We start from the raw sequence: 25,806 nt of genomic DNA, 5'->3' as shown, positions 1-25,806 counted from the left end.
ATGGCAGCTAGGGGCCTTACAAAATCCCCAGGTCTGCTATGTATATTTGCTTATAAGGTCTTGCCTAAATCCTTCATAAAGATTAAAAAATAATTAAATTAAAAAAAGAAGGTTTAATAAAAAAAAATCCGTTTTAAAAAATTACCATACAGTGCAAAAATAGTGCAATTGTAACGACATGTAAACCAAAGTTAAAACACTGGCGGATATCCAGAGGATATGTCATAAATGTCAGATAGATGTGGGTCCCAACTCTGGGACCCACACCTATCTCTAGAATGGGGCCCCCTAAACCCCGTTCTGCCGCTCTGTGTTGCGGCAGAAGCAGGTAAATTCTGATCATGAGTTAGGAGACAGCGTAGCTCAGCCAGCTATACTGTTTTCGTAACTCTCGACCATATAGTCAGGAATTGGCTGGGGAGGGAGAGGGAGAAGAAAAAGCTAGAACCGGGTTTAGGGGACCCCGTTCTAGAGATAGGTGCAGGCCCCAGAGGTGGGACCCGCATCTATCTGACGTTTATCACATATCCTTTAATAAAACCCTTTTAATGAATGAGTTGTGCATCCCAAAATAGTAGCATTGAGAAATATATCTTATCCCGCAAAAAACAAACGCCCATGAAGCCAAGTTGACAGAAAAATAGAAAAGTTATGGCTCTAGGAATGTGACAACACAAACAAATTCAGTTCATATATTTTTTTTTGTTGTGCAAAAGCAGTAAAATATAAGAAAAAAAACTATAATTATCGGGTATTGATGTAATTGTAACATCCCATTAAATAAAGTTTAGATGTTGTGTACACCGTACAATAAAGGGCGTAAAAAGAAAAAAACAATGACAGAACTACTGTTCCCCTGACCTACACCCCTAAAAAAATCAATAAAAGTACTACCATTGAAAATATAGCTTTCCCTGCAAAAATGAAACCATCAAACAGCTATTTCGATGGAAAAATAAAAAAGTTATGCCTCAGAATGTGGGGATGAAAGAAACCAAAAAAAATTGCCATGTCCTGAAGGCCAAAATAGGCTGCTTCCTTAAGAGGATAAAATTTCAGCTCCATTAGAAGGATAAAACTTTATACAGAAATAAATGTAAAACATTTAAAGATTTGACAGACTTTGAGCTGAGTAACCGAAGATTGTTTTTCTTTTTTTTTTTTTACACTAGAAAAATGAGGGTGATCTCTTTCATCGCCTGGGTCACATAATGAATGAAATCCTTGATCTGCGCAGGCAAGTGCTAGTGGGACATCTGACTCACGATCGCATGAAGGATGTGAAGCGGCACATAACAGCTCGTCTGGACTGGGGAAATGAGTGGGTAACAGATATTCATCGCACTGTCATTCACTTGCACAGAATGCTTCCATGTCCGCGTTTTATTTTAATAAGCATTAGACTTTCAATGAAATGCTAGGAAGTTACACATGTCCATATTTCTAGAAATGTTGCCTATGAGGGTACTTGCTACTACCAACATTTCTGAGGTACCAGAATATAACATTGTATATTTAAAAATGTAAGACCCATTTGAGTTCAGCAGCCCTAAACACACTGCTGATTTTCATATAGCTTTGTACCACATGAACCATATTGCAATTCAGCAGAAAATGGAATTTTCCATCTGGTAAATGAATGCTCCATTAATTCCAACTATTTCTGCTGCTGCAATATGAAATAAGTCCATACAGCGTCATGTTTTAATTTTTCGCTAAGCACTCCCAATCTTAACCGTTATTAGTACATGTCATTAATAAAAACAGAACTTTTTAGCTTGAAACATTTTACTGTAGGATTAGAGGACTTGTGTGTTATCCCAGGAGTAGGAAAGGTGTGACGTTCCCTTGTGAGAATGCCTCTTTGTGGCATTGCCCACATGGTCTGCAGACCAATATCCGGCTATCATTGCTTCTGAGACAAAAGTGGGACTCATCAATGAAAAGGATAGACTTCTATTCCAGCCTCCGTTGACGTCTTGCTGTGCACCATGATAGCCTTTGAGAGCAGTGGCGTGTGGTCAATGGAACACCTGTAGCTGGACATCTGGCTTGTTTCCCAATGTTGTGCCTTGTGATGGTTTATGTCGACATTGGTTGCCGCCCCTAGGCTTGGGATGTGACGTCCAATTTCACTTGCAGTACAGAAAGGATCACTACATGCCATTCTTCCAATTAGACAGGTTCGCCTCCGCACACTACTTTCTGTCATTCGTTGTTTGTTCTCCCTACCTCCGCGACATGCAACATTGAACAGCGCTCACATCTCGACCTAGGCGCGTAGTTATCTGCCGGAGTGATAAACCAAGGTCTCTCAGTTCAGGTATTCTGTCCCTCTCAGTTTGTAACAAGTGGCGATAACTGGAATGTCGACGAACAGGAAGCATCGCACAATCATCCCACATCACTTGATCCGATTTTCGAGTTTTCATGTGGCTAAAAAACTTTGCTTTCAATCTGGCATTTATGTACCTCCCACATGCCACAGATTCGAGCTAGGTGCTTGAAAATGTGATAATTTGCAGATCTTAGCGACATCTGCTGCTTCTTGGATTTGTATAACCTTACGGCTTTCCCTTCTTGGTGTTGCAATTTCAATGTTGAGGAGAGTGTGAGTATGTGTATAGTCCCAGTTCTGTGTGTGTGTGCAGCATAGGTTCCCACCTCATAGAGGTCACCTTGTCGTGGCATGTGGTCTCACACAATTTGATCAAAATGTGCGCTAAGAACCTCCCTATTGTAAGTAGATTTAGCAGTAATGCATATTTATTTATATTTGGTGGCTTATGTGGCATTAGTGTTCGCAGAGTGCTGTCGCCATTTTCTTGTGTGATATATATATATATATATATATGTGTGTGTGTGTGTGTGTGTGTGTGTGTGTGTGTGTGTGTGTATATATATATAGACACACACACTGTGCACTGCTATTCTTGTCGTCTAAAATGCCAGAATCCCACATTGATCCCATTAACCCCTTAGTGACCACTAATACGCCTTTTCACGTCGGTCACTAATGGGCTTTAGGCTAGGCTGACGCCTTTTCACGTCAGCCTAGTCTAAGTCCTGCACGGGTCTCCCGTGCAGGCAGGAGCCGGGGCTCTGCTGTCTGATGACAGCTGAGCTCCTGCTCCAACGCCCGCGATCGAAGTTTACTTCGATCGCGGCCGTTTAACCCGTTAAATGCCGCCGTCAATAGCGACCGCGGCATTTAACTTTGTTTACAGAGGGAGTGCGCTCCCTCTGTCACCCATCGGCGGCCCGCGAATGCAATCGCGGGTCTCCGATGGGGTGTCATGGCAGCCGGGGGACTGATAAAAGCCTCCAGGTCTGCCCTTGACATATGCCTGTTAGGACGCGCCGGAGGCACGTCCTAACAGATTGCCTGTCAGATTTACACTGACAGGCAATAATGCTCTGGTATACGTAGTATACCAGAGCATTATAGCAGCGATCGGAACATCGCACAGTAAAGTCCCCTAGTGGGACTAATAAAATCAGTCATCAAAGTGAAATAAAGATTATTAATAAAAAGTACAGTAAAAAAATAAAACCATTTTTTTCCATAAAAAGTGGTTTTATTTAGTAAAAGTGTAAAAAAAAGTACACATATGTGATATCGCCGCGACCGTAATGACTCCATTAATAAAGTTAATATGTAATTTAAACCGCAAAGTGAACAACGTAAAAAAAAAAACGCAAAAAACTATGGCGAAATTGCAATTTTTTTCCATTGCCCCCCAAAAAAGGCATAATAAAAATGAATCAATAAGTCCCATGCACCCCAAAACAGTACCATTCAAAACTACGTCTTGTCCCGCAGAAAACAAGCCCAAAAAATCACTACATTGATGGAAAAATAAAAAAATTACGGCTCTTGGAAAGCGACGATGCAAAAACAAATAATTTTAGTTCAAAAGTGTTTTTATTGTGCAAAAGTCGTAAAACATAAAAAAACCTCTACATATGTGGTATCGCCGTAATCGTACCGACCCATAGAATAAAGGTCACATGTTAATTACGTCGCACAGTGAACGGCGTCAATTTAAAAACGCATAGAACAATGGCGGAATTTCAGTTTTTTTTTATAATCCCACCCAAAAAGGTTAATAAAAGTTAATATAAAAATTATATGTACCCAAAAATGGTGCCATTAAAAAGCACAACTAATCCCGCAAAAAACAAGTCCTCATACAGCTATGTAGACGGAAAAATAAAAACGTTATAGCTCTTTGAATGCGACTATAGAAAAAACGAATAAAATAGCTTGGTCATTAAGGCCTAAAATGGGCTGGTCACTAAGGGGTTAAAGTTGAAAAACGTGTGTGTGTGTGTGTGTGTGTGTCTGTGTGTCTGTCTGTGTGTCTGTCTGTGTGTCTGTCTGTCCTCCACAGGGACACTGTTTAATTTAAGGGAGTTTTCCCAGGAGGACAACACTTGTTCATATGACCTTCTTAAATGGGGTTCCCTTGCCCGGAACACTTATTTATTAGCCAGATTATAGGGTTGCTGCAGGTGACATATTCATGCGGGGGCAGCTTCACCAACAGCAGGAGTTTCGGCTTCCGGCTCATCTTTGAGTGAACTGATCAACGAATAGTGTTTTTTCATTAGAGAGTGCCTTTAATAATAAACAAGTGCGCTCATGCAACCAACAGCCTGCTGGCGGGGAGCAACATGCAGGGGGCCCAGAGCCACATGACTTCCAAGCCACTAGTTCGTGGCCAACTAGCGGCATGAGCGGTCGCATTTAGAAGGAGCTCCCACGTTATACTTACTTTGCAGGGATCCTGCCGATATCCTGAGGCCATTTCCATTGCCAGTGACTGCTTACAGCTTGCGTACCGGAGGGCGAGAGCTATGGGAACGAGCAAGCAGTCCTCGGCAGCGGAGACACTCCGAGGCTATGCGAGCGAAGGATCCCAAAATGGCTCCCAGGCCTCTCAGACGCCGAGAAAGCAGCTGCGTGGTCATTCCTCTCCTAGTACTCAGGAGGAGTCTGAGCCGGAGGAAGAACTCACCCTGAAACAGGTGTATGAGCAACTCTTACAGGCCATCACATCCTCCACTACCTCCTTGACTGGAAAAATTGATGAGGTCAGGGTGGACCTCGGCCTGCTTCGCCATGACGTGCAGCGTCTTAGAGAGAGGGTGAAGGAGACTGAGCATCATATCTCCTCCCTGGAGGACGGAGAGGGCTATTGACTATTGAGAGGTCAGTGGAGCTGTGGAGACAGAAATGTGACGACCTGGAAAACCGTTCGCGATGGAACAATGTGCGCATCATAGGAATTCCTGAGCGGGCTTAGGGCTCTTCTCCGGAGAATTTTATTGAGCAGAGGTTGCGTTCTATTTTTTACTGAGGCCTCCTTCTCATCTGCATTTGCCATTGAACGTGCACCTCGTGTACTTGCTAGACTATCAACAAACGGGAATGCCCCCGAGACCTCTCCTGGCTAGACTTTTGAACTGGAAAGACGAGGATTTTATCCTTCAGATGGCACGGATGAGACAAGAGATTAAATTTGAAAATGTGCGTATCTCTCTCTTTCCAGACTTTTCAGCAGTATTGCAAAAAAACCGGGCCACATTTATCTCGGTGAAGAAGCGTTTGAGGGATTTGAACATTCCCTATTCTATGTCATATCCGGCGGGACTTTGGATCACAGATGGAGAGAAAGCGGTATTCTTCGTGGATCCTAGAGAGGCTGAGGATTGGATTAGTCGTCGCCCGAGAGGCCCTCCCTAAAAAAGGCCTTTTTGGTGGTTGTTGGAGGTGTTTTCGTCGTCGTGCAAGCAGCCATGTTAGATGTCGTATGGTGAATATAACTTTGTCCTATTACACAGGTGACTATTATAATCCTTCTGGTCGGCTGGATTTAGGATAAAACTTTCTCATCTTCGGGACTGTATCCTCTTCTCATCTACGCTGGAGGTTTTGGCCTGCTTTACAAGTTAGCGGGAGCTGCATGTTTGTTTGAAGAACGATCTGTGTAGAGCATTCCATGCTTGTTTTTCTTGTATACACAGGTACCCCGTAACCTTAAGCCACGAAGTTTGTATATTCCAATCTTGTAGTATGCATCGGTTAAGCCATATGTGCATGCAGGTCTTGGAATGTAATATGTTTTTCAGTTGGCCTGTTCTAGGTCTTGTTAAATTGTGTATGTTAAAGCTTTACATTGTACGAGTATATATGTAATGTATGTCTCAAACTATTTCTGTTAGTGTCTACCCTCTTGCTGGGTGGTGGTATTATATCTGGGATTATATACTATCATTCTTCTTATGTCGACCCTAAAGGTAATGTCCTGGAATATCTGGGGGCTAGGGCAGTCACGTAAAAGGCTAGCAATTTTTGTACATATTAGGAGATTTGGTCCACACATTTTGTGTCTCCAGGAGACCCATTTAACACCAGATACTAGGGCAAGGTTACAAAAGTCATGGATTCAGTGGGCCCGTCATTCGTTGCATACCTCATATTCACGTGGGGTGTCGATATTGGTGCATCGCTCGGTCAGATGGGAGGTGTCCAGGATTCTCTCTGACAGCGAATGTAGATACATTTTTGTACATGCTTATATTAACTGTATACCTTTTGTGCTTCTTGGGGTGTACCTCCCTCGGCCAGCTACTTTATCTGTGTTACAACGTGCCGTGAATTTTGTGTCTTATCCTGAAGCTAAGATTTTATGTATGGGAGATTATAATATACTCTTGGATCAGACTCTTGATGCTGCGCAGATTGTGGAGAGGTTCTATAGATACTATGCTGACCTGTATACTTCCCGTAGTGACTACTCTGAGCATGATTTAGGGAGTTATTTAGATGAGGTGATTTTTCTGTTACTGTCAGAGGCAGATAGTGATCTGCTGGATAGGGACATTACGTTGGAGGAGATTCTGGAGCTAATTAAGGATATGTCTGGGGGGAAATCGCCTGGACCCGACGGTATCAATTTGGAGGTATATAGCAAATATGTGGATGTTATTGCTCCTGAATTACTGCAGATGTATAGTACAGCCTTTGCGGAAGGATATCTCCCCACCTCTTTGTATGAAGCCACGATTATTGTTCTATTGAAGCCAGACAAGGATCCTACTGAATGTGGTTCTTATAGACCCATCTCATTGCTTAATGTTGACTATAAGGTCTTTGCCAAAATTCTTTCACGCAGATTTAATAAAGTTATTTCCTCTCTGATTGATGGGGATCAAACTGGATTCATTCCCAGGAAATCTACTTCTGAAAATATCCGGAGGGTTCAGGCGGTATCCCAGGTGGGCGTACATGTGCGGAAATGGTGGGCCTTGGCATCGTTAGATGCTGCCAAGGCATTTGATTCTGTGGAGTGGTTGTACTTGCATAAGGTCCTTTTGAAATTTGGTTTTGGCCACGGTTTTATTAAATGGGTGGGTATTTTGTATCGTAATCCGAAAGCGAATGTTCTGGTTAATGGGATGGGCTCTTCCTTTTTTGATTTGGGTAGAGGGACCAAACAGGGTTGCCCCCTGTGTCCTCTGCTATTTGCAATTGCTATAGAACCTTTGGCTTTGCAAATCCTTCAAGACCGCGAATATCGGGCTATACAGATGGGAGTGAGTCGGATTGGTTTATACGCGGATGATATGATTCTTTTTATGTCAGACGTTGAAAACACGCTTCCCAGAGCTTTTGATTTAGTGAATAGATTTGGCACCTTTTCTGGTCTTTTGATTAATTGGTCTAAGTCGGCGTTGTATTTTAATGTGGTATTTTAATTTGCAGGTGGTAGAGGTGTATTTTAATTTGCAGGTGGTAGAGGTGTTCAAGTACTTAGGTGTATATATTACAAAAGATCAGAGAATCTCCCATTCTAAAAACATATATCCACTGGAGGAATTGTTTAGAGACAAATTTAAGGCCTGGTGTACACTACCCTTAACAGTGGCTGGTAGGGTGAACTTAATCAAAATGGTCCTTCTTCCCAAGGGATTATATGCATTGGAACATGCCAATGGCCCTGTCCCTAAGAAGTTCTTTACAACTTTGAACTCCTTGATGTCCTCCTTTTATATGGGGTAGGGTTAGGTAGAAGTTAGCTTTAACAATTTTGCAGCGTCCCAAAGCTGAGGGCGGGTTTGGCGTTACCCAATTTTTATCTGTATTTTTTTGGGGGCCAATTGAGATATCTCGCTACATGGGTGTCTGTAACTAAATTCTTACCTTTTTCTGAATACATCTTGGGAGAGGTGGTGGAATCTCGAGATATGTGGTAAATTCTGGAACAACCATTATTGTTTAGGGGGAGATTGTTGCTATTGCATAAATTGGCATGTCAGGTGTGGAAGATGGCCCAAGAACTGGATAAGATCGTAAATCCACCTGAGGAGACCCCCCTCTGGGATAACCCTATGTTCTCACAATTGCAGCAATTGGAGGGGGCGGAGTTTTGGAAATCCTATAGTGTACTTACTTTGCATGACATATATAGAGATAGGATTCTTTTGTCGGTTACGCAAATGCAGGAGCAAGTTGGTATAGATAGGATGCATTTCTATCGTTATTTGCAACTTCGGCATGCACTGGCCTCTCTGTTTAGGGGGGGGGGGTGGCCCTATTCTGTCCAATATTTCCTTTGATTGGGATTTTGCGGACACAGGGACCCAAGGGTATTATTTCAGCGTTGTATACATACCTGTTGAATGCTAAGGTGAAGTCCCAAACGCTTTTGGCTGAAGCAGCTTGGCAGGTGGCCATTCCGTCTATATCCGGAGAGGAGTGGGCAGAAGCTTTGGAGTCCCATATCTATGTTTCCCCTTCAGTTAATAATAGATTGACTCAATTGTTTATTACTCATCAATGTTATCTTACTCCAATTAAGCTTGACAGAATGGGTCGTCTGCCACATACTGAGTGTCATAGGTGTCATGCGCCGGATGCTAACTTTATACACCTTATGTGGGATTGTTCCTGTATTGGTTCCTTCTGAGGGGAGGTGGCGTCAATGTTGAGTCGGATTGTCTCGTCTGAGATACCAGTTACTCCGGCGATTTGCTTGCTGGGACTTTTGCCAGAGGAATGCTGGTCTCATTATGACAGAATCTTTTTGACAAAGTCCTTGTTTCTGGCAAGAAAAGCAGTTGCTATTCGTTAGATCGCGGATAGTCCTCCTTCTTTGAAACAATGGAAATCTTTAGTTAATATCATACCCTATGAAAAGGTTGTGTATCGGAATAGAAAATGTGTATGGAAGTTTGAAAAGATCTGGGGCCTGTGTATTTCCTCAACTTTGACCCTTAGTTCGTTGCATTCCATGTGTTCTTCTACCACTGATTTTGCACTTACATGCGGATAAGCAATTTGTGCAGAGTTCTTGTCTATCATATGATTTAATGTAGGGTGTGTCGGGGGGGGGTGGGCCGGGAGGAGGGTTTTCGTGTAATGTAATAATTACTGTTGTATTTCTATTTATAATTCTTTGAATATTGGGAATTTTCTTCCTTTTCCTTTTTGTACAATGTCATATCATGTGTAATGTGTATACTCATGTGTAAGCTTTGTGTTCAAAAAAACTAGTTTAAAAAAAAAAAAAGATAGGAATGTTCAAGAATTGCACATTGCTTATTCTATATCTGAAAAACTCTGCTGCAGTGGGATTCAATCAGTAAAACCATATTTACAAGCCTTTTTTAAAATAAAAAAAACAAGACAAACTTTTACCCGTGCCTGCCTGGGTGCTTTAAAATGGTCACAAAATAGATAATTGTATTTAAGAAAAGTGTCTATAACTTAATGCTGGCACCAGAGGAGTTTCTATGCTCTGAAGATAACTGGGGCACTTATGGAGGAGAAGGACGCAGATACAATTGAATGTGGTTCTTACTGGTTCCAAAAGACCCTCAGGGCATGTGCCCCTGGTGCTAGGTGCTAGCAAAGCCAGTTACTAGGTGGCACAATATCTGTCCGCTTTCTGTATTATGCCATAAGAGATCAATCTATTGTGATAGTAGACTACAGCTTTTGTTAATATAATGCAGTATGCACAGATGGAATATGCAGCTATTATCTTTAAATTCTAACTGTATAGATCTGGTTTCCAAGGCTCATACTGTGCTGTTGCTCGGTTTAATACAGCGTCCCCTAGGATACTAGATGGATTATTAATGTGAAGGTTACAAACGGAATGGCAATCTAAAGAATATTATATTACATATGCCAATTTGTTTGTAGTGTTCCTGAGGTTTCCTTGCTAATTGCTGTCGTTTTTTGGTGGCTAGTTATTTTGTCATTTTGATTACCAACAATTGCATGTATACTGAAAATTTGTGAGCGATATAGACCTTCCGCATAAGACTTCAGAAACTATATTTGCAAGTCAATAATTGTATAAAAAAGTGTGTGTGTGTTATATATATATATATATATATATATATATATATATATATGTGTTTGTTTATATATATATATACACACACAAAATAGTAAAAGAGGTAGGAGCAGCACTAGTGCTGCTATATATATATATATATATATATATATATATATATATATATATATATACATACAGTCCAAGAGCGGATAAACACAGCACTCCACAGATCAAGAAAATACGGCCATGTGCTCGTCACCAGGGGATGAATCAATTCCCCTTCTTTTTAGATAAATACCAGCCTAGAACGTAGTAACGGCACCAGGACTTCAAGACGGATGAAAAAGAGGGTGGATTTATTCACCTCAACAAATAACAGCAACGTTTCGGTTCAACAGGAACCTTTCTCAAGCCATCACAAACCAACAATGGTGTCAGGTATAAATAGGGGGAGCATACATAATACAGCAATCAAGCTATTAAGAGTACAATTCCCATTATATAAATATAGATGAAAATTTCACAGCAGATTTCAAACAATAATACAAAAGTGCATATCTTTGTCTTTAAGAAGCCGACCATAGGCAGTGTTTCATATATATAGATAGTGTACAAGCATCATAAATAGTGACAATAGCAGCAATTAGAATGATCGGGAAGGAGGCAGGGGCCAATTATATCCAGGTGAGGATCAATAGACTTACAGTTAGCAGTCAATCTGTGAAGTCCACATAGCCAGCGTGTACAGTACGCACGCATAAACTGCGCATGCTCCAAGATGGCGTCCAAACCGGATATTCAATCCGGTGGAACGCATCAGACAGAGCAGTCGTAACTGCGCATGCACGGAAACGGAACTTGCGTTCCAATCCCAATGCGCAGGCGCCAGTGTCGACGTAGATCAAGGATGTTTATGTAAATAGTATAGACATATGGTATTTGCAACTGAACATAGTACAAGAGATAAAATAGGGAATGTGATGCATCATCCAACGAGACTAATGGATTCTGCAGCACAGTGCTCGTAGTCAAGAGAGAAAATTGTCTATATAGAACACCATACACTTTAAAGCCACAGAATTTGAGAGCACTCAAATCCTACTGACATGTAATGTGACTATAGTCACCTTTGGAACACCTAGAGGAACTGGTAAAATTAATAACATCCTAACCAAGGATGTAGAATATACCAAAAAATGAACTATCATGACCCGAGGACCATATGTTCCATATATATTTATTATACATAAATTGATATAGAGTTAAATTTTTCAAAAAGAAAATAGGATTAAAGGTATGGGAAATTTTTTAATTAAATTTGGACCATAGTTCAGTGTTGCAAGAAGAACCGTAATCAATTAATATACTGTATCACTATGGACTATGCGAAACATCACATGAAAAACATATAGCTAAATATTTCAATTTAAAGAATCATCGATTCCAATAAAGAAGCCTCTGCTGCCTTCCATCATCCTTCACAGTGCTTGACAGAAAGACGTGTATCTAAAAGTGTAAAGAAAGAAGAATAAACAAAGAAAATTATTACCTAACGATATTTGTAAATATACATAAAATGCAATTAATTAAAAACATCACATATAAATGAGGGGTCAAAATAAGACTCCAAAGACTTTTATACATGTGACACAAAATACACCAAAGAGAACGTAGACCGTTCAAAAAAAACCAGGTTCTCGGGCAAGTTACCCCCCACTACATTAAATATGTGGGCCATAGGGATATTCTATGTTTAATCCCTTCGGAGACATAGTGTCTAGCCTGTAGATCCACTCCAGCTCTTTCCTCTTGAGAACCAACCACCTATCACCACCACGTCTCAACTGAGGCACAGAATCAATGATTCTGAATCTCAATTGCGACGCAGTGACGACGAGCACTGTGCTGCAGAATCCATTAGTCTCGTTGGATGATGCATCACAGTCCCTATTTTATCTCTTGTACTATGTTCAGTTGCAAATACCATATGTCTATACTATTTACATAAACATCCTTTATCTACATCGACACTGGCGCCTGCGCATTGGGATTGGAACGCAAGTTCCGTTTCCGTGCATGCGCAGTTACGACTGCTCTGTCTGATGCGTTCCACCGGATTGAATATCCGGTTTGGACGCCATCTTGGAGCATGCGCAGTTTATGCGTGCGTACTGTACACGCTGGCTATGTGGACTTCACAGATGGACTGCTAACTGTAAGTCTATTGATCCTCACCTGGATATAATTGGCCCCTGCCTCCTTCCCGATCATTCTAATTGCTGCTATTGTCACTATTTATGATGCTTGTACACTATCTATATATATGAAACACTGCCTATGGTCGGCTTCTTAAAGACAAAGATATGCACTTTTGTATTATTGTTTGAAATCTGCTGTGAAATTTTCATCTATATTTATATAATGGGAATTGTACTCTTAATAGCTTGATTGCTAGATGATGTATGCTCCCCCTATTTATACCTGACACCATTGTTGGTTTGCGATGGCTTGAGAAAGGTTCCTGTTGAACCGAAATGTTGCTGTTATTTGTTGAGGTGAATAAATCCACCCTGTTTTTCATCTGCCTTGAAGTCCTGGTGCCGTTACTACGTTCTATGCTGGTATTTATATATATATATATAGATATAGTAGAAATTCAAGCTCTTGATAATTTTATTGCAAAACATTAGTGGGCGAAAGGTTAGTCATGTTTTACTCTTTTCGTCTTTATTTTGGCATGTATATAAATGCTAATAACGTTTTAAAAGCATGTCGGACAATTAAAATTTTTGATTCACATTTACAAGTAACTTGTCTTTACAAGCCTCTAGTCTTCAGATAGGGATTTTCGTCCTTGTTCATGCTTGTATTGTAAATCTTTTGGGACATAGGTGTAAAATAGATAAACATTGCACTCTCCTGGAGAACATGGTGCCATTGGAACTTTGTATATAAAGCAATTAAACTAGGGTAGGTGACCTGCTTATAGTTCTCCTTTAATTGTAAATGTGTGTGTATATAGATTTGTATAGTAATTAGAACAAGGAAATAAATTTCTTTCATTATGCTTATTATGGCGTCTTATAGTATTGATATACTTTCATATTACTGTTGATAACTAGAGATGAGCGAACTTATGAAAAGTTCGGTTCGGCTGGTTCGCCGAATTTCATGAAAAAGTTCGATTCGGATCGAACTAGTTCTGACCGAACCAGGTAATTCAAGAAAGCCCCTAAAAATCGTGTATAACACTGTTTAAAAGCCCTAGAAGCCCTGTATAACACTCTTAGGTCACCCATGAGTGTATCCAAGTACTTTTGAGCTGTCTTTAAGGCAAAATTAGTATCAAAGTTACGCCAACATGTATGGCTATAGGAAAACGGATGGGACACCGTGATAACTAACAGAAACCACTGCACTTGTGCATGTTGTATGCTTAATGCATTGTTAAAAAAGGTACAAAAATTAACCATTTTTGGCGGCAGATGCCTGCCAGGGTTCATACATATAAGGTGGTAAAAGAACAAAGCAATGGCTTTTGACAAGCCCTCAAAAAATTTACCCTTTATGGTGGCAGATGCCTGCCGGGGTTCATCCATACATGGATGTAAAAGCAACAAGCAATGGCTTTTCACAAGCACTCCAAAAATTTACTCTCTTTATTGGCAGATGCCTGCCGGGGTTCATCCATACAAACATGGATGTAAAAGCAGCAAGCAATGGCTTTTCACAAGCCCTCCAAAAATGTACCCTTTTTATTGGCAGATGCCTGCCGGGGTTCATCCATACATGGATGTAAAAGCAACATGCAATGGCTTTTCACAAGCCCTCCAGGCCTGCTTGTAGCAGACGGCAGTGGAGGTGTATTGGTGGTAGTAGAGGTAGCCAACGGACAGCAAGGGTGGTGGTAGTAGTAGTAGCAGTACATTAAAACAGACTGGACAGTCACAGGACAAAGCCCTGTGGTGGGGCTGGCCTCAGGCCTGCTTGTAGCAGACGGCAGTGGAGGTGTATTGGTGGTAGTAGAGGTAGCCAACGGACAGCACGGGTGGTGGTAGTAGTAGTAGTAGTAGCAGCACATTAAAACAGACTGGACAGTCACAGACAAAGCCCTGTGGTGGGGCAGGCCTGCTTGTAGCAGACGGCAGTGGAGGTGTATTGGTGGTAGTAGAGGTAGCCAACGGACAGCTAGCGTGGTGGTAGTAGTAGTAGCAGCACATTAAAACAGACTGGACAGTAACAGGACAAAGCCCTGTGGTGCGGCTGGCCTCAGGCCTGCTTGTAGCAGACGACAGTGGAGGTGTATTGGTGGTAGTAGAGGTAGCCAACGGACAGCACGGGTGGTGGTTGTAGTAGTAGTAGTAGCAGCACATTAAAACAGACTGGCCAGTCACAGACAAAGCCCTGTGGTGGGGCAGGCCTGCTTGTAGCAGACGGCACTGGGGGTGGATTGGTGGTAGAAGTAGTAGCAGCACCAACAGTGGCACATTAAAAAAAGAGTGGACAGGACTGAATCCCGTAGTAGCAGGCGGCTGCGGCAGCAATGTCAGATCTAATCTGTGGCATCAGGCACAGGGGTTTTAAAATCCTCACCGATCCACGCTTGATTCATTTTCAGAAACGTGAGATTTTCCAAGCTGTTGGCAGACAATCTTGTTCGCTTAGGTGTGACGAAGCCCCCTGCCGCGCTGAATACCCTCTGTGACGCTACACTGGAGGGTGGACAAGACAGTACACCCATGGCAAACTGGGCAGAGGGGTCTTCATTAGATGTACATGATGGTGGGGCATGTCGATTTGTCCCACATGGCCTTGTGATTCCGCTCCATGTGTTTACGTAGAGCGGTAGTTCCTACATTGCTGCCCTGCCCACGCCTTACTTTCTGCTTGCAGATACGGCACTGTGCCATGTTTTCGTCCTCTGGGAAGGTACAGAAAAATTGCCACACGGCAGAGTACCGTAAAGAGGTAGTAACACGTCCACCACCACCACCCGAGCTTGCCCCTTGTCTGGCAGGCTTTTTTCGGGAGCCTACACCAGTAGCAGCAGTGTCGCCATTACTGGCTCCTGAGCTGACCCTACCGCTGCAACGTTTTGCAGATTTACTTCTGCCCCTACCTCGGCTTGGCTGTTTATCACTGCCAGTGCCGCCACTACTACCCTCCTCCTCTGACGCCGTCATCACCTCGTCACCTGGTTCCCACGTCCTGTCTAAAACAACATCATCATAGCCCTCCTCATCATCCCCGCCACTTCTGTCACTGTGTTGTGAATGTGATATGACGACATGGCGGGCTCCATGCCCCCCCTCATTACTGCGTCTGCCACCACGGCTACCACCAACACCCCCACTACCACAGCTATGCGTCTCGGACACCGCTTCCACCTCCACCGCCGCAACACACTCCGTTGGCTGACTCGCGGAAAACAAATCATCATCACTATGTTGTTCAGTATCTTCCTTCGCACCCGAGGAGATGTCTCTTAGGACTCTCAGGAAAGATGGCTTCCCGCTAGGAAGGGGGAGTGAAGACATAGATGATGGAATGGAAACGCTAGAAATACCCATATTACTACTGTCACTGTGCCAAGGAACTGTAGAGGATCTGGAATCCAACGAAACCTGTCTTGAAGCCAGATCGTCAGAGTCCTCCTGCTGAGATGACCGCGAGCCAGCCAACCAGTCCACAATTGCCGTATTGTCTAAAATAACCCGCCCACCGGAGGAGAAGGACAAGTCTGGCTTGCTGATACTGCTACTACTACTACCAGCAGGCACATGGCTGCTGCTACTAGTAGAACTGGGCACATGTCTTGTGCCAAAAATGCTGGTACTGGGCCTGGCACCAACAGATCCAACATTTGGACTGGAAGAGGACATGGCATGGGTGTTTTTTCCTCTACCCCGTCCTTTCACAACCTTTTTTTTACCAGACATTTCACTGCTGGAGTGCAGCAAGTTGAATCAAAACCCCTTCCCCTACTAGAAGAATGAGGCCCTTATAAAATATTATTTGGACTGGCTGAAAATGAGTGACTGTGAATAGGTGGCAGTCAGTGTATGCTGTGACTTTTGTATAATAGCACCAAAGGCACCGGCTGTACTTAATTAGCACGTTGAATTAAACCCTTAGACAGAAATGAGGCCCTTTTAAATTGTTATTCGGACTGGCGGAAAATCAGTGACTCATAAGGTGCCAGTCAGTCAGGGAATGCTGGGCGTTGTAGAACTACAAAGGCTGCCTGTATTGCAAGTTGGATGTTAACCCATGCAACGGGGATGAGCCCCTTATAAAAGCTTATTCACACACTGGCTTGGCAAATGGCAATGAATGAGAATTTCTATCAGCCACTGTGCACTCAGGGAATTCTGGCCGTTGTAGTTCTACATCTGCCTGCCTGGATTGCAAGTTGGATGTTAACCCATGCAACGGGGATGAGCCCCTTCTAAAAGCTTATTCACACACTGGCTTGGCAAATGGCAATGAATGAGAATTTCTATCAGCCACTGTGCACTCAGGGAATGCTGGCCATTGTAGTACTACAGCTGCCTGTATTGCAAGTTGGATGTTAACCCATGCAACGGGGATGAGCCCCTTCTAAAAGCTTATTCACACACTGGCTTGGCAAATGGCAATGAATGAGATTTTCTATCAGCCACTGTGCACTCAGGGAATGCTGGCCGTTGTAGTACTACAGCTGCCTGCCTGGATTGCAAGTTGGATGTTAACCCATGCAACGGGGATGAGCCCCTTATAAAAGCTTATTCACACACTGGCTTGGCAAATGGCAATGAATGAGAATTTCTATCAGCCACTGTGCACTCAGGGAATGCTGGGCGTTGTAGTACTACAGCTGCCTGCCTGGATTGCAAGTTGAATGTTAACCCTGCAACGGGGATGAGCCCTTTATAAAAGCTTATTCACACACTGGCTTGGCAAATGGCAATGAAGAATGGCAAATGGAGAATTTGTATTGCAATTTGGATGTTGAGAGTAGAGTAGACTCCCGCTGTAGTGGATGAGCCCCTTCGATTGTTGGATTCCTGGCTTTTAGATTCCTAAAGCTTTCCCTTACTGCACATAGATGCTATCCCTACAGCTCCTGTCTCCTAAATGGCCGCTGAGCTCCGTGCATAGACTTTTATTGCAGGCTTGAGCCCGCCCCTATGCTGCCTCCCGATTGGCTGGGAGAGCCGTTTGCAAGGCATTATGGGGTAGCGTGATGTCAGGTGATATTTTGAAATCTTCCATTTTAGATCTAACATGTGGCAGGCACCAAAATGTAGCCGGGTTCGGTCAAAACGTGTTCGGCCGAACCCGGTGAAGTTTGGATTCGCTGCAAACCGAACTTTTCACGATGTTCGGACCAAAACCGGGTACGGTTGTCCCGGTTCGCTCATATCTATTGATAACCTGTTCATTATTTGACCAAAAATATCATCATTTACTTATATTTTGTCAATGAATTCACTAAGCATCATAGTTGGGCTCCACTCTCAAATTATGTTCTTATGAACAAAAATAACTATAGTCTAAAACGTACCTATTTTTTATACTCTTTTTGATCAAATCGGTAGTACGTGGTATGAAATTTTGTAATAAGCAACAGTGAAATCTTCCTATCCCTCCATTACCTGTAGTCCCCCTTTTCTTGCCTACAGGCTCTTTGTATTTACTAGTCAGGGAGGAGGGGGATGCAGCTGCACGCTCTATCAAGAGTGTGCATACGTGTGTGGAAGAGGCGAAGGGAGACATCTGATTGTCTCACAGCTTTGGCATGACACCAAGAAGAGCTCGCCCACTCAGCAAGGATGAAAACACCAGAAGAAGGAAAAAAAAAAGACTAAAATATGCCAGTTATACACCACTTTTCTGGCTGTACTAAATCTTAAATACATCTACAGTAGTGTATGGAGGGATTGTGAGTTGTTTTTTTTTTTTAACAATAGGTACACTTTATAACATATCAAGTGGTATGAAGACCTTGAAGATGACATTTTTAGCATTCATGTTGTATCCTATAGGTCAAATAATGGAATTAGAATGTCATTTTCTAATAATTTTCCATATTTTATAGGCAGCTTGGTCTAGACTTGGTTCCAAGGAAAGAGTTTGCTATGGTAGATCCAGAAGAAATCAGCGTTACAGAATTATACAGACTAGTAAGTATAACAGTACAATTTCTGAATATATGAGGTGACCTATAAAATACATGTGTTTACATAGTTAATATAAAAATCAGCTCTATTTTTATGAAATACATGGTTTACTAGTAGTAACTTATAAGATCACCAAATAAAGTTTTTGTGTTTTTTTTTTTTAGAAAAACAAAGCTTATTATCTTGTAAGATGAAACTTGTGAATATGATGTTGCATGGCCTAAATTCACATTTAATAAATAATGAATGTGTACTTTTTAGTTACCTAGCACCCCAGAGCCATACAAAGACTTTTATGGATTATCAGGTAGATTTGTCATAAAAATTCAGATCATGGTAAACACCCTTCTAGAAATTCAGGTTTATGGTCTCTATTACTTCAGAGAAGTGTATTTTTTTTTTTCTATTTCATGAATTCGAATTTACTTTGATCTTCCAATGAGAGCCTTCATGTTTTGTTTACATGATATAAATGTACAGTATTATTGTATACATAGTGACTTAGTGAGTAGGTGAAGATATATATTTGAAGGTTGGGGTTCCAGCGATACAACACATCCCTATTACAAGAATGAAGGGGCCAGGGAACTTGGTAGAGCGTTGTGGCTTCTTCAGATGAATGAACAAAGTCAAAGATCACGTTCCGACTGACAACATTTCACATTAATGTAGCTAAAAAAAAATTTTTGTTCAGATGGAGCACAGACACAGAAAAAAAGACACGCCAGTGCCAGCAAGCAGCCACCACCTATTTGTACAGATGAAAAGTTTAATGTGTTCAAATCTGGGAGAGGAGCTGGAAGTGATATTCTCACTTTATGACAGCAAAGAAAATCGACCAATAAGGTATACCGTTTAATTTAAATTGGTTTGAAAAGTATTGGTCACAAATGTTTAAACAATGCAGAACTTTCTTAGGTAGCCATCAGTTTTAGATCTTGTCTTGCCATTTTCGACACTCAGTGTATAGTTATCGTCATTTAATGTAAGGATAAAAGACCAGGGTCCTTAAACAAACTTCAAATGTTTAAAATTAAACTTTACACCCATCAAATGTAAAGTTTATGTCTTAGATGTATAGATTTATATATGGGTATTTTTCCTAGTTTTTCCATGGACCATGATTTATTTCAGTCAATGCTTTAAAAAAGGGAAGGCACTTTAAACATTACATGGCACCCATTTAAATGAATGGGCAACCGTGTTTAACTGTGTAAGGTTGATTACTCCAGAGAGGGAGTCATTCTTTCAGTGGCTCTCCCCTCTAAGTAATAGAGGGGAACCTCAATAGGACCGCCATATGTCCTAATAGGCCATATGAAAAGGAGTTCCCCTGATGGGATAACCCAGTTAAGGCAATGAACATATAATACACAGTAAAACTTAATGCTTAAAATATTCATAAACGGAGAATTAGACTTTCACTTTTTTATTCTCTAGCTGTTTACAAGAAAAGGTGACCTGTGTTTTTCTTTTTTGTTGTTCAGTGTCAGTATTGTGTTGTGGTGACTTTTACTATTCTACAAGAATTATCCTAAGCATCCTAATAAATATATCAGGAAAGCCCAGTTAAGGGAGGAAGGTGAAACAATGAACCCCTTTCTTAACTGTGGCAAATTTACACTGCCACAATTGGAAACCGTGATCTCCAGTTGTTTGAGGAAAAAAAAAAAAAAGTGCAAAGAAAATGAAGATGCATATACACGTTTTCTGCAGCAGAAGTTACAAAGGTAAAGGTTTGCGGGAGTATTCAGAGGCTCTGTTCACATCTTGGTTTTTGCTTTCAGTCTGTGGTATTTGTCAGTATTTCATGACATATACCTTCAGAAGGCTCCAAAATATGCGTCCATTATAAGAGGAAATGAATACAGCGCGGTATATGTTTTTTTGAGGGGCGCCCTTGTATAGGAAAAATACGCCTTCCTATAAAGTGTACAAAAAAGTTCTGCCGCATACGTCAAACGTAGTATAAAAAGGCTGTGAACATGTTCTTCACTTGCTTTAAATTAACTACTCAAGCGTATTTAAAATAGTTAACGTTTCTAAACATTTGAATATTATTTTTTTTTAATTGGTTTTAGGCCAAGACTCTTGCAAACGCATAGTTTCTTGCATAATACATTCAAAATGTAAAATATCAAAGCTTTGAACGTTCCACACATGAAAGGGAAAAGTTGTTCAGATACTGAAAGCCAAAATGCCTCTCTCTATTTTCTTTTCTCTTGATAATTTCTAGATATTAATTTTTGACAAGGTGATAATTCTCAATCGCGTTAGACGTACTGTTTTTATGTTATACATTTATGTTTCCTTTTTTTGGCTAGCCAGGTCGAAAACAAACGTCTAACTAGAGGACTTGGTTGTGGTCAATGCAACTCATTGGTTAATAGTAATTTATGGCGACACAGCAATATTTATAGTTGGATAAATAAAGCAAATGTAGGACATTTCAGTTCTGTATCTGGTTGTGTAGGGACGCTGTCATTATGCCTATAACCACATTGCTACAACTTCTTTGATTTAAAGAGTAGAGGCGCAATAGATGGCACATGCGTTTGTCATGGTTAATATAAAGTGACTCCTTTAGAGGGTGATACAATTTGACCATAATGAAATAGCCTCATATCATTTTTTGGGGTTTGGTGATATTGTTACTGAAACCGTCAACAATGTTGAAGATAAAGAATTGCGTTTTGTCAGAACAAGGGTAACATGAACAAACCTACATAAAATAACAGCAGCATGAGTCTAAATAGAGGGGGTATGCAGACAACCAAAATGTACACAAAACTGTAAATTCCCCTAACTGTACCTCCAAGTCAATGGACCAGCAGGTGGGAAATAAAAAAAGAAAAGTGAGTAAATAAATCAAGAAAGACAATGAAAGGGTTGAGCCAGGGCCGCCATGAGGAATTTCTGGGCCCCATTCAGCTAAGATGTCTGCCCCACCTCCATTACCAGGGGTGGGCAATGGAAAGTGTGGCGCTCACGTTTGTACATTATACCCATTAACTGATTTTGGTGCTGATGTCAATTACAGTGAATGAAACCATGGAGCAGGCAGTGACCAGTTAATGCTCTGGATTTTGTTCTATTTAGCCACAACATATCCCACTGTATGGCATAGAGTCGCCCGGGGAATGGCCCTGTGGAAAATTCTGAAGTCACTGTCCATAAATGGACAGTGTTGTCAGGAGCTTTCCCAGGGCTGGAGTCCCCGAGCAGAGCTTCTACTAGCGCTCTGCCCAGGGACTCTGGCTTTGCAAAGCCTCAGTCCACGGCCAGAGAGTCGGCATTGCACTGGCCAGGGATTCCGGCCCTGGAGAATCCCCTGACATCACTTTACATATATGGACAGTGATGTCAAGAGCTTTCCCAGGGACAAAGTAAACGGGTAGAGCACTTGTGATGCTCTGTCTGGGGACTCCAGCATTGGGAAGCTCCTGACGTCACTGTCCATATAGTAATGTCAGGAGCGGTATACGTTTTTTTGTGGAATCTCTCAGGATGGAATAGCAAAGTCTACTACGCTATTCCATCCTTTAAAAATAAGGTAAACCGACGTCTACCAGCCCGATGGAGGCTAAAAGGACATAATGGAGCCCTATAAATTTTTGTTTACGTTGTTTATAGTGCATGTTCGGAGATTTTCTCTATAATAAATGTAGGGCAATAACACGATGTGAAGGGGGGGTTAAGAGAATGGGGAAGCACTTGTGAGGATACAAGGAGCACTAACTTTCTTATGTTGCCATTAAAGTCCATTGTGTTTTTACGCAGCAAAAATCTGAGGATTACACTTGGATTTCTGCCGCAGATGTGCCACAAGCGTGTAGCAGATCCGCACGAGAATCAGGCCCATTGTCATTCAAAGTTGCTTATCCTCAGCTTTTCCATGCAAAATAATTATCATGCTACTTATTGCTGTGGTGGATTTCTTTTCATGGTGCGGACAAATATACACATGGAAATTTTTTCGTAGCATGTGAACTGGGTTGCGGAAATCTCATATGCATGGGATGCAGATTGTCCTTGAAATCCGTATCAAATCCAACACGTGTGAATCCGGCCTTAGGCTGTGCTAAAAAAAACTCTGGCCAAATGCACACGAAGCATATTACGTGTGGATTTGCCGCATGTATTTTCGTGTTGCAGATCCGCAGTGTAGTACAGTACCAGCAAAGTAAATGAGAGCTGAAGATATCTCGTCTACACGTCACAGATTTTTTTCTGCATATAAATTGACCTGCGGTGCGTATTTTTAAATCTGCAGCATGTCCATTTATTTTGCATTTCCGCTTGCAAATTGTATCTGACTAGTTTAAAAAAAATCAAAAAGAACAAATCCGCGGCACAAAACCTGCACCTAAGAATGCACTATTAGGGCTTGTTCACACGGTGCCGAAGTGCTGCGTTTTTCCCGTCCAGAATTGCAGACGGAAAATACGTAGCAGAATACAGAAGCACAGTGGGTGTGATGTAACAAATCTCATGCACACGCTGCGGAAAAATTCTGACGAGAAATTTACCTGTGGTGCGTATTTTTCAGACCTCAGCATGTCAATTCCTGCTGCGGAAAGTGGACTGAGTTGCTGTGTTTTTCAAAGGAGATGTCGCCATCCTGCACCATTTTCTGCGGTAAAAAATGCAGGAAATGGTGTTTTGTTTTTTTTGCAGCAGAACGTCTGCTACTTTCAACGGAATTGCTGCACAAATATTCTGCAGCAATTCGGTTCTGTGTGGACAAATCCTTAGGTGCGGATTTTACCTGCGGTTTTGATGTAGATTTTCTGCACCAAATTCCTCAATGTGTGCGTGTAGCCTTACAGATTTTGCTAGGGATTTGCAGCAAATTAACAAGGCCTATTTTCAGCCGTAAATGCGTAAAAATACGGAGACTGAACGCCTCCAAACATCTGCCGATTTATTTCAATGGGAAAAATGGCGTTTCGTTCCCACGGGACGTTTTTTTTACGCGTCCGTGTGTAAAATGGCACGTAAAAACACACCCCGTAAATAAACACCCCGTAAAACAGAAGTGCATGTCCCGTCTTGAACCGTTTTTGGAGCTGTTTTTCATTGTCTCAATAGAAAAACAGCTTCAAAAACGGCTGTAAGGAACGCATAAAAAAACACTTGATGCATAAAAAAAAACGGCTGAAAATCAGAGGCTGTTTTCCCTTGAAAAGCTCCGTATTTTACGGCCATTATTTGTTTGCTGTGTAAATATACCCTAAAGGGTAAAATATGTGCCAATTCTGCAACATAATAATTCCATGGAGATTTTTTTCTGCTGCATGTTTTGAAAATGAGTTAGGGCTTATTCAGACGAACGTGTTAAATGTCAGTGTGACGGCCGTTGTTTTAACGGCCGTCACATGGTTGCATGTATTTCTATGGGGCTATTTACACAGCCGTTGTTTTAACGGACTGTGCAAAGGGCCATGAAAAATAGTACATGTCCCATTTATGTCCATTTTTACAGATCCCTCAATAGACTCAAGTCTATGAGGGATTCGTGAGAACGGGTCCCACACGGTTGCAAATTTGCAGTGAAAAATGGCCATTTCACACAAGTTCATGAACATTTGTAGTGAATTTTCAGTGCGCAATCCGCACAAGAAATAGGAGACAAATCCGCCACTTCTGAAGTGGCCTTGTTGAAATGTCCGTGTTCGGTCCGTTTTATATGGACCGTATGTCGGCAGTATTTCCCGGGACGACCACAATTCAGGGAGCCGGGCTCCTAGCGTCATAGTGATCTATGACACTAGGAGTCCCTGTCTCTCGACGGGAATACTGTCCCCCGGTCCCGTACTGAAACCATGATTACAGTATGGGACAGTTATCCCACGGAGAGACAGGGACACTAGACATGGGACAGGGACATAGATTACTATGTTGCTAGGAGCCCGGCTCCCTGAACTGTGGTCGGTCTGGGAAATATGGCCAATACACGGTCCATATAAAACGGACCGAGCACGACCGTCTGAATAAAGCCTTGGTCTATTTACACAGTGTGGTCAAATCACATTTTTTTGCAAAATGGTAACGAAAACTTGATTTTACAGCACTTCGACTATAGCCTAACAGCACTGTTTTACCATGTTTTGTACCCTTTTCTTAATGGAATTTTCGTAATCGCGGCACAAATAATGCGGTTTTGCCGCAATTTTTAAAAACGCTGCAAAACTGCGCCATTTTTTGCCGCAATTACGAAAATCGCGCCAAAACATCTAGCGAAACAATTTTAACATACTTTATATAATCAATTTATATATAATCAAGTGGGGTCAGGAGGAATGGGAAGCAGGATGGAGAGAGGGGGACACTCACCAGCCTGCAGGTCCAGTTGGCGGTGTAGAGATGGAGCTGGCTGGGGGGCGGGATCACTCCACACGGAGCTTCTACAGGCTGCATCTTCCCCTACTGTAAGTCCTCTCACGGCCCCAGCGTTAGTTACTTCAGAGTAAGGAAAGGGCCCTATTACATTGCAGGGTCTGTTCTTCTCCAAGTGACTAACGCTGGGGCCCTCAATGAAATGTGTAAAGTTGCTGAGAAGCGACGGGTCCCTATTTTTCATCATTCTGGCCAGGCCCCGGACGGCAGTACCAGCTGTACTGCCGTGATGGCGGCCCTGGGTTGAGATATAGAGGGGGCAAAAGGAAGATATCAAATGAATTAAATTTAGTACCATTGTACTACCCAATGTATTGTGGGTCTACTGGAGACAAAACTCACATAGAGAAGAAGGAAAAAAGTTTGAAGAGCATACATTTTAAAATCACTCTAGTGTATTCATCTTATTTTTATTTAAGTATTTGCTGACAATGCCTTACATGTTGTACATTATTTAGGAGTCTGTTTATATTTTGTTCAGAGCCTCCATCGCAAATTCCATAAGATTTGATAGGAGAAAATACTGCTGCATGCAGCACTATCAGCGCTGTCCTTACCCTCGACGGGCACCACAGCGGAAACTCATATGACTAGTCCAGCAGCGCGTTGTGGCATGATGCAGATGTGAACGGAGCCTAAGCTCGTTCATCACATAGTCTATTAGTCAGCATAGTGTTGTGGCATGATGCACATGTGAACAGAGCCTAGGCTCGTTAATCACAGAGCCTATTTGTTTTATATTAGGCTATTGGCTTTTCATTATAAAATGGCGCTTGCAGACTGGCTGCTTTTGAAGACTTTTAGGCCAGGATCACACACACCGTTTCGATTCAGTTTTTGGGACAATTTTTGGCTCAAACCTAGAAGTCGATTCTAAAGGAAGGAAAGGC

At 41.9% G+C, this 25,806-nt stretch overlaps 1 protein-coding gene and 1 long non-coding RNA gene across 5 annotated transcripts in view; one reads left to right on the top strand and one right to left on the bottom strand.

Moving 5' to 3' along the window:
- Window positions 1–25,806, top strand: part of DOCK4 (dedicator of cytokinesis 4) — a 376,034-nt gene that overhangs the window by 115,282 nt on the left and 234,946 nt on the right. For all 4 annotated transcript variants that reach the window (XM_075857083.1, XM_075857082.1, XM_075857085.1 and 1 more), the window contains exons 6-8: window positions 1,173–1,321; window positions 18,436–18,520; window positions 19,212–19,363. In XM_075857083.1, the coding sequence (XP_075713198.1) occupies window positions 1,173–1,321; window positions 18,436–18,520; window positions 19,212–19,363 (386 nt within the window). The remainder of the gene's footprint in view (window positions 1–1,172; window positions 1,322–18,435; window positions 18,521–19,211; window positions 19,364–25,806) is intronic.
- LOC142749278 (uncharacterized) overlaps window positions 11,660–25,806 on the bottom strand; it is a 45,914-nt gene continuing 31,767 nt past the window's right edge. The window contains exon 3 of the long non-coding RNA XR_012882395.1: window positions 11,660–11,861. This is a non-coding gene — a long non-coding RNA (uncharacterized LOC142749278). The remainder of the gene's footprint in view (window positions 11,862–25,806) is intronic.

The sequence above is a fragment of the Rhinoderma darwinii genome, chromosome 3, assembly GCF_050947455.1.
Source record: "Rhinoderma darwinii isolate aRhiDar2 chromosome 3, aRhiDar2.hap1, whole genome shotgun sequence".
In the NCBI taxonomy this organism is placed as follows: Eukaryota; Metazoa; Chordata; class Amphibia; order Anura; family Rhinodermatidae; genus Rhinoderma; species Rhinoderma darwinii.
Note: the sequence above shows the minus strand (reverse complement) of the source record. Positions and strands in the feature narration are given on the sequence as shown.